At 36.5% G+C, this 9626-nt stretch overlaps 2 protein-coding genes across 2 annotated transcripts in view; both read right to left on the bottom strand.

Annotated features, from left to right (window-relative positions):
- Window positions 5147-9626, bottom strand: part of LOC109841448 (protein TOC75-3, chloroplastic-like) — an 18476-nt gene continuing 13996 nt past the window's right edge. The window contains exon 8 of the mRNA XM_020410418.1: window positions 5147-5712. Within this exon, the coding sequence (XP_020266007.1) occupies window positions 5473-5712 (240 nt within the window). The 3' untranslated portion in view covers window positions 5147-5472. The remainder of the gene's footprint in view (window positions 5713-9626) is intronic.
- LOC109843432 (beta-glucosidase 22-like) lies at window positions 5719-9597 on the bottom strand. Its single transcript, XM_020412366.1, has 5 exons — window positions 9092-9597; window positions 8933-8996; window positions 7967-8025; window positions 6657-6732; window positions 5719-6573 (listed from the first exon to the last, which is right to left on the bottom strand). The coding sequence occupies exons 1-5, from the start codon at window positions 9239-9241 to the stop codon at window positions 6473-6475; spliced, it is 450 nt and encodes a 149-aa protein (XP_020267955.1). The 5' UTR covers window positions 9242-9597; the 3' UTR covers window positions 5719-6472.

The raw sequence follows: 9626 nt of genomic DNA on the forward strand, positions 1-9626 counted from the left end.
ATGAAATCCGAAATGGACTCCATGTCTGAGAATCAAGTATGGGACTTGATAGATTTGCCTGATGGGGTAAAACCCATTGGATGCAAATGGGTCTTCAAGATCAAGACAGACAAGGATGGAAATGTTTCTGTCTACAAGGCAAGATTAGTTGCCAAAGGATTTAGACAAGTTCATGGTATTGACTATGATGAAACGTTCTCACCGGTTGTTATGATCAGGTCCATTAGGATAATCCTAGCAATTGCCGCTTATTATGATTATGAGATATGGCAAATGGATGTCAAGACCGCTTTTCTAAATGGATATTTAGAAGAAAATGTATACATGATGCAACCAGAAGGTTTTGAGGATCCAGAGAATCCTAGGAAAGTATGCAAGCTTAAGAAGTCTATCTATGGACTTAAGCAAGCATCCAGGAGTTGGAATCTTCGTTTTGATGAAGTGGTCAAAAAGTTTGATTTCATCAGATGCGAAGAAGAGCCATGTGTTTACAAGAAGTTTAGTGGGAGCAAAGTGGCCTTCCTGGTTCTATATGTGGATGACATATTACTCATTGGAAATGATATTCCTATGCTGGAGACAGTCAAGGAATGGCTTAAGAAGTATTTCTCAATGAAGGATCTAGGAGAGGCAGAGTACATATTAGGCATTAAGATCTATAGAGATAGGTCTAAGAGGCTTATTGGTCTAAGTCAAGGAACTTATATAGATAAGGTCCTTGCTAGATTTAATATGGTGAATTCTAAGAAAGGATTCCTTCCTATGCAACATGGCTTACGTCTCAGTAAAAGCCAGTGTCCTAAAACACCAGGTGAAATTGAGAAAATGAGTAGGATTCCCTATGCCTCAGCCATAGGATCCATCATGTATGCTATGACTTGTACTCGCCCAGATGTTGCGCACGCTTTGAGTATGTGCAGCAGATACCAATCAAACCCTGGAGAGGCACATTGGTGTGCAACCAAGAACATTCTAAAGTACTTGAGAAGAACTAAGGATAATGCCTTAGTGTATGGAGGTGATGACGAGCTGATCAAATTTTAGACTCTTTAACTTTAGTAGTACCTTCATGAGTTACCTCGAGTGTGTGCCAAATATCATATGCGGATGTGGCCGTTGACACCCTATTGAACTCATTCTTGTCAAGTGCACAAAATAAGGCATTCATTGCTTTTGAATCCAAATTTGCATTGTTCCTTTGAGATGTAGTCCATTCCGCAAAAGAAGTTGTTGGCTTTTCATATTTTGTTTCCACGACGTTCCAAAGTTCGTAGCCAAGAGATTGGAGGTAGATCTTCATCCTACACTTCCAGTAGTTGTAGTTCGTGCCATCGAACATTGGAGGACGATTTGTAGAGTGACCTTCCTTGAATTGTGATGTATTTGACGATGCCATCTTTCACCTTGCTCTGATACCAAATGTAGGATCTGAAATAGATACACTAGAACACTAGAGGGAGGGTGAATAGTGTTCTTTTAAAATTATTGCAAAGTAGATAATAAATTGCAAAGAAAAATGGCAATCTCAGAAATTTGCAAACACAAACACAAGGATTTTATACTGGTTCCACCAATCCGGTGTACATCCAGTCCCCAAGCAAATCCCGCTTGAGAGTTTTCACTATGATTTTGAATAAACTTACAAAATCAAACGCAAACCTGACCAATTTGCAAGTCCCTGCAAATTGCAACACCAATTGACAAACTCCTTGCCAATTTGAACCCCAATCTCTAAGCCAAGAGATTAACTCTCTCACAACCGAGAGAAAACTTGAATGAAGTGCAGCAGTGGCTTAGGATTCTTTTTAATCTCTGTGAAATTGCCTAATTGATTTGTTTTTGATGAAAGTATATAGGCAATTTCAGAAACTCTTCTTTTTCAGAGAATCAGAATGTTTTTCACTTGAAAAATTGCACAAAGATCAAAGCTTATGGGTATGTATGCATGTACAATTTTTCTGAACAAATAACCTATATATAGCCCTTGAAAAGACAAGTTTTTAAAGTTTAAAAACGGCCAAAAACTGTCAGATATTCAAATTCTGAAAACTGAAAAACTCTCTTGTAGTCGAATAATGTAGTCATTAGTCGACTACACTGAGTTCAAACAGACTCTGTGTTTTCGGAAAGTGTTCTCAGTAGTCGACTATAATGCTCATTGGTCGACTACACTGAAATTTGACAGAAACTTGAAAACTGATATTTTCCTTCAGTAGTCGACTATTTAAGAGTTTATGGACTGGATATATTGGGAGAATTATTATATAAAGTATATAATATAAAGTTATATAAGATATAACTTCAAAATAGAGTTTATTAATAATAAGGAGTTATTGTTAAATAAAGGATAAATTTATTTATAAATGTTATAAAAGATAATATTTAATTATAGAATTAAATATGACTTTAATTAGTGGATTATATTTAATTATAGAATTAAATATGACTTTAATTTGTGGATTATAAATAAGAGTGGTTTTTCTTTTAGAAAATCCAATCCAATTCCACTTTCTCTTATATACTTTCTCTATATACGAGAAAGTGTTACTACTTTCTCTCCCAAAAACCTTTCATCTTCAACCTAGCAGTTGATTTCTAAGGATCCAGATCTTTGCTCGGGTGGATCAACTAGAGGAGTTTTCAAGTGAGACTCTTAATCTCTCCATCAGAGAAGGCTTTGAACACGCATCAAGAGGTAATCGTTTTTCCTTTTTCTTAATCCAATTGATTTATGCAATAGATCCTTCGTTTAGATGTTAGGAAAACGTTTCCTGCAATTCCGCTTAGAGCATCTAAAGTTTCTACAGAGGTCTTGTGAGGAAATATTGAAAATGAGTTTGTGTGTCATGCCTCTGAAGGTGATGGTGGTAAAAGGAACGAGTCTGTGATGATCAACAGAAATTTTGATTTGTGCTTGTCATGTATATGGGTTTGTGCACCACATGAATTTATTTACTCCATTTATTTTTTTATTTAATATTTTGTTTTGTTATTTGAGTACTAATGTGATATTTTGATTTGTACTTATTATGAGAATGCCCAGTTGGCATGCTGCTTCACGCTTTTTGGTTCTATCACTGGACAAAATGGCAAGATAAATAAAGGTATAACGAACAAGCAGTTTGATGATAATATTAACAATTCTTCCGATTTCCATTTCCTTTTATGATTGATCAGGAATGCATTAAGTTGGAGGGATCTTGAGATGGAAGCAATTATTAAGAATGCGTAATGAAATAATTCTTAAGAATATGTCAGGTGGAAGGGAAGTTTGAGATATTTTCTCTGTATCGTGAATTTTGTATGTCGAGGTTTGTTCATATCGACTTTGTTGAGGATCTAGAGAATGTTAGAATCGGTGGACTATGGGTGATAGATCAAGTCGATCGCTGGAAACAAGGTGTTCGCAAATATTCACTTCTCCCGAACCCATATCACTCGAAAATCGAAGTCCCTCCAATCAGGCGTTCCTCAGGAATAACAAGTTTATCACTAGATAGATGAACAAGATCCAACAGTAAGTCCCTACCTAAGACTCACAAGCTCATCGCTTGATAGGTATTTGTAACACCGATCGAGTCTAATTCTATTATTTGATTTTAAGTAAAATTATCTAAGAACTGTATGGCTAATTATGGGTAGAACATGTTTGATTGCCTGTATTTAGTACTTTCAAACAACAGATAGCGGTGCAGTATCTTTGCATTTCCCCCCCTTTTGTAAATATTCAGACTTGCTGTTCTGCTACTTGTTTCTTATTATTTCTGAAGTTAATTTTTAACCTCATTGCGGGACAATATTGTTCTGTATTCACTGCTTGTGTTTCCTATAATGGATGATTTGCTGGCTGTGCTTGCTCACGAGACACTGCAAATCTACTGAAGTAGTATTTTCTTTTTTCCTTTATTTAGAGGAAGAGTCATTCTCATTATGTTTTGAAGTGATCGTGTTGCTTTTCGCCAGTAAATTCTTGTAAATAGACTAATGTCGGGTGGCATCCATCTGGTTTATATATTTTCTTCCAGATTACATTTGTGTTTTCTGGCTTTAACAATCTCTCGAACAGATCGAGAGGACTTGTCGAAAGCTCTACCTCGGGTTCCTTATTTTCAGTTGGGTGCTGGGTTTTTTAGAATGCAAATTGCGGTACAAAAAAAGTTTCAAATTTTCCGTTAACCTAAAAATCTTCATTGTTTGGAGACTATAACCCATGTTTCTGTTTCACTTTTGTCTTATTTATAATATTTTGAGCGTGATTCAGAAATGACCGATAAAGCATTCTTCTTTTAGTTTACGAAACTGTTGTGAAATGTGTATGATAGTTTAGAAAACTGTCATGAATTATAAGTTACAGAATGAGAGATCTAGAAATGAATAGCAAGTGAACCCCCTCTTGTTTGCATTAATTTTTCTCATTACCTCCTTTATCTCTCTCTCTCATAGTCATCCCCGATGTAATTCACTTTTATCATGATTTAAGTGAACCCCCTCTTATTTGCCCTAATTTTTCTCCTTACCTCCTCTATCTATTACCTCTCATCTTTTCCTTTGTAAGACTATCTCCATCAGGAGTCGAAATTTTAACCTTCTCTCTCCTGCCACATCACTTTATTCCCCCTCCACATAATTCAACAATCTCCATTTTCTATCATCTCTACAGCAGGAGTTTTTTCAAAAGATTTTTACTTTATTTGGGACCTACTATAACCCCATCACTCCAACATATATACCCCATCACTCCAACAATCGCCACATGTCGCGTGCTGATTGGTAGGCGCCTTTAATTTTTTTTTTAAATACAGCTACATGCTTTTTTCGCGGGACCCACGTGGTCAAAAAAAACCAATGGTGAAATATTCACCCCTTTGACTCCGATTTTCCATTTCACCACCCAAAAAACCACCTGCTGGAGCAAAAAAAACCCCCAAAAACCACCTGCTGGAGATAGTAGAAAAACCCTTTCAAAAAAAGGAAAAGTGTCAGCGTCGAATTCAAAGTTATGGGCTCGAGCTCCATCGGTATGAACTTGATATTCATTGTTCACAGCCATGATTTTAACATCTATCTATGGGGCGTCCTATAGATCTGCACATGCTCAAGGGTCTATACAACAATAAAAAATTGTAGCATTTGTGACACGCGGAAATAACGTCCCTCATCTAACAAAATCTTGAAAATACTGCTCAATGTAAATTAAGATTACAGGAAATATTGTTCGCCGAGAACAACAGAACTACTTTACTACTATCACAGAAAAACCTTAATCTCATCAATCAAATAAAAAATCCGATACAAATATCCTTGTTATCTAACTATCATATACCATCATCTCCAAGAACAACATAGAAGTAGAAATGACACTACTCTAAGCGAATGCAGTTTGCTAATTCTCTTCCTGGCTTCACAAGTAGAAATGACACAAAATGAATACCATATCTAGATGCTCGCTCCCTCGCTCCCGCCCTCTCTATCTCAAAATCTCTCGCCAAACCTACAAAATATGGATCCAGTGCCGGCATTGTGGTCAACAGCATATTCCATTCTAACTAAACCAAGCTTTGCACCGACACCATAGGATGAGCCATGACCAGCTCGCCTGAAGAATTCGGTGGGGTTTCCCTTCACATCCTTTGAACTCCCCAGATCATTTCCATGCTCCGCAAAAGCATACACGTAGGTGTTCTTGACAGGAACTCGGAGCTCAGCAGCAAGCTGATTAGAAGAAAAGAGTTAGGCTCAGTAATTAGGATTGGAAACATCAAGTTTTTCCAAGTGCAAATTTCATCATCATCTAAGCTAGGGTTAATTGCAGATAGGTCACCTACACTATCGACCAATTGCGGATAGACCCCATTGTACTTATATTGCTGCAGAAAGACCACCCTAAATGGAACTTTTTTGCCTCTTTTACCTTTAGAGATTGCTTTGATGACAAAATAGCCCTCGTGATGGGAAAAGCGTTAAACAAGTCACTTAGGGGTCTATCTGAAACAATATAATTACGGGGGTCTACCCATAGTTGGGCGCTATTATAGGGCAGATGAGGAAATTTTCAAAACAGCCCCAAAAAGTTTTTTATTTATCAAAATCGACCCACTTTTTGCCACGTGGGCTTAATGAAATTCCTAAACAATCGGGGTTGCCAACCCCGACTGTTTAGGACATGAAAATTTCGGGTTTAAGGGTTCTAATTGGGGTTTAACACCCTCCTAAACAGTCGGGGTTGTCAACCCCGATTGTTTAGGAACTTCATTAAGCCCACGTGACAAAAAGTGGGTCGATTTTGATAAATAAAAAAAAAGTGGGTCGATTTTGAAAAATAAAAATCTTTTTGGGGCTGTTTTGAAAATTTCCTCATCTATAGATAGTATGGTATCAAGTGTTTCACACTTTTCGAGAGATCTACTTCACATTAAAACTTTGTGCTCTCTGTAAAATGTCATTTCTTTAATAAGCCTTAGGATGCAATCTTTTAGTTAAGAATCCTCCATGGACTGTTACCATGTTCAGTGAGCTCGTTGATAACATCATTATAATACTTGAGGCCTTTTGGATTGACAGTTCCTCTTCCATCTGGGGGAAAAAAATTCATGATGTCAACTTCGTATCCTAAATATCTTATCCATGATGTATCTGAAAACAACGATGTTTTATACTTGGAAGAAGCCTTGACCAAGAGATGGAAAATCTGTAGGCTTCCAGTCCTAGATCGCTCATAAGCTTGACATCTTCCTGAAAGATTAAATATGTTACTGGCAGAAAAAGATACACCAACACTAAGCCAAATTGATGCAAATGGTTTTTAAGGAGCTATTACAAGCTATCTGTTCTCATTCGATTTCTGATCTTGTTTTTTCACTGAGTTTTCATAACTATGGCACAAATGAGTAAGGTTGTACAGCACTCGTCCTCTTGAGTTTGATTTGAGTCAACACAAGACTCACGAGCCCTAGTTCCAAATGGAAGCTTGGCTAGGGTGAACTAAGGCTTATGCAACAGTTACTTCCAACTTCAGTTGCATAGAATTAATCCACCTGAATAACCACTAAAAATCTGAAATTTAACATCCAAACCCAAACAATGAGTTACTTATTGGTAAGAAGTGATCTAATAGGTATTATCCTATACAATTTGTAATAGTCTGATAGCATGTATAATGCATTTTGACAGGTGTTCTCCATGTTTAAGAGAGAGAGAGAGAGAGGGAGGAAGGGAGGGGGGGAGGGAGAAGCAAAAGTTCAATATGTTGCAAAATGTTGATTGAAGGTGATTTTGCATCATCTATTGCAGCTGAAGAACAAACTATTTATGATGATGTATTTCCATTAATGGAATTCACAGAATTCAGTTTCAAGAAGAAGTGAACAGTAACAGTGAACATACACCTACGATATCCGCCTTCAGGTTCAATCTCTTCTCAAGCTTTGAACCTTAACCTAATGTCTTTGCTAAATGCAAAGTGTTTCTCGAACTAGAGAATGCATGCTAATAGTACTTGACTGATCTGGCTTGTGTGTAACAATGTTTTGTTTTGCTGATTGAAAACCTCCAAATTAATCATAATTCAATATTAGACTCTGAAGTAGAAACTATATTCCTACGTGCTTTATAATTAATTAAAAATGTATTAAAAAAAATGCAAAGAATGTTAAATAGTTCAAAAAGATGATAGATTTAAAATTCAGTGAATTTTTTCTTTGAGGTTGTGTTGAATAAATTTTACAACTAGGATAAGACATTATTCTATAACTCATAATTTTTCTTGCAACAATTTTTTTAAGGTCACGTGCATGTTGGCTAGTAATCATAAATTTTTGCTTGAATGTGGAATTAAAAAATATGATTAGTGATTGTCAGCAATGACGATATGCTGAAAATGAGTGCTTGAAGCTGAGAAAGCAAAGGTCAACAATGGATGATGTGAAAGCCGTAGATGAACGGTCCAGATCTGAAGAGAGGATCATACCTTGTATTTGTGGTAGCCATCAGAAGCCACATCACCTGTGCTTTTGTCTGGCATCTTCCCTGTCAAATTAAACAACTATTAAAACTCCGGCAAAAACAAAGCGCAAAATGAAAGTAGAATATTACACACACGTTAATAAACTATAAAAGTCTGGGAAAAAACAGCAAAATAGACAATAGTGATATAGACAACCCTCAATGATAATATAGTTCTTTTGTTGATAGTGTAACGGGACATTGTCAACAACTCTACAAGCCCACCTTTTATATTGTGGACTGATAATATGTATCAAGCTAACATTAGCTAATAATGCTCTTTCTAGTGTTTTGAACTTAGGATCTCTAGGAACCTGATTTTCTCTAATACCATATTAAAAATCTTCTTACCGATCTTAAACTTTGTATCGAACTGATGTTAGTTCTTAACGGACTCCCACATTTAGCTTTGAGATGTAATATTAGAGATTATAGTGGTGTTTCAGTCAACTTGGCCAAATCATTTACCTTACAAGCAAACCACTTACAGATCGCAAATCCAGTTATAACAGTATATAAACAACACAAAAAACAAGTTGCCCATGGTACTACTGCAGGACCTTTTGGGCTAACCAAGAACGTATACCTCTAAAATTTTATTTTTACAAAATAAACAATAATGAGTGCGAAACTCCAGTCTTAGACTAAAAAAATCCAACTGCAACAGATTCACAGGTCTTAAAACTGTAAGGTATAGATTGTTGTACTGGTTCCCGTATATTTCTTCTGCAAAGTGCGTAAGGTTACCGTGACACTAAGACAAAAGGATGACAGAAACTTATTGAACTCATATTTTTGTGTTTTCATTGAACTCAAATTTTTTGTGTTCTCTCTCTCTCTCTCACACACACACACAATTTTAACCAAAATGGCATTCTTTTATCAATTTATTGGACTAGCCTAAAGGAAACATGATTGCACTGCATGGTACCTGCATGTGTGAAAGTATCCCAAATACTTGGGCTCCTCCCATCCTCTGCTGCTGCCCCCTCATACTGAATAAATAACATAGCACTACCAAATCATACAAAAAAGCTAACGTATAATTAGCTCGCAAATTGATTAGACCGATACCATTATCTATACTGACCTGATAAGCTGAAGTCCCTGCCCCAAAAAAAAACTCAGACGGGAAATCATCTCTCCTATATTTAGTTGCAGTCTGCTGGCTGAAGCCCAAATCGGCAATGGCTAGTTTGGAAAGGAGAAGGAGAAACAATGCATAAGGAAGAAGCCTCATCTCTATGATAATTTTAGTCAGCTCATTTCTGGGTTCCCCTAATTCTCTTTTATTGGATCCATTGGAGGCAGGTACTTCCTAAAGGATATGCAGACAAATAGTATGACTTCATAGATGATAGCATATTTATTGATGTTTACATGGTTGAGATATTTGGAATGCTCCGCATGACTATGATAATGAGCGTGGATTACAGTGTATCCTCCTATTTTCTTCGCAATCTGAATCATTAAGGTTAATTTTCAACCCTTCACGCCTCAAAACAAAGAAAACTTAAGGGTGTTCCACAACTTTGAGAAATCATTAAAAAAAAGCCCATGAACTTCCAGGTGTTCCACAAAACCCCCTAAAATTTCAATTGTTCCCACAAACAAAGTTAGCTATG

The sequence above is a fragment of the Asparagus officinalis genome, chromosome 5, assembly GCF_001876935.1.
Source record: "Asparagus officinalis chromosome 5, Aspof.V1, whole genome shotgun sequence".
Lineage (NCBI taxonomy): Eukaryota > Viridiplantae > Streptophyta > Magnoliopsida > Asparagales > Asparagaceae > Asparagus > Asparagus officinalis.

Coding starts and splice junctions, on each gene's coding strand:
- LOC109843432 (XM_020412366.1), bottom strand. CDS start 9,241: ATGAGGCTTCTTCCTTATGCATTGTTTCTCCTTCTCCTTTCCAAACTA. Junction 6,733..7,966: donor ATGGCTACCACAAATACAAG/GTATGATCCTCT, acceptor TTAATCTTTCAG/GAAGATGTCAAGCTTATGAG. Junction 6,574..6,656: donor TTGGTCAAGGCTTCTTCCAA/GTATAAAACATC, acceptor TTTTTCCCCCAG/ATGGAAGAGGAACTGTCAAT.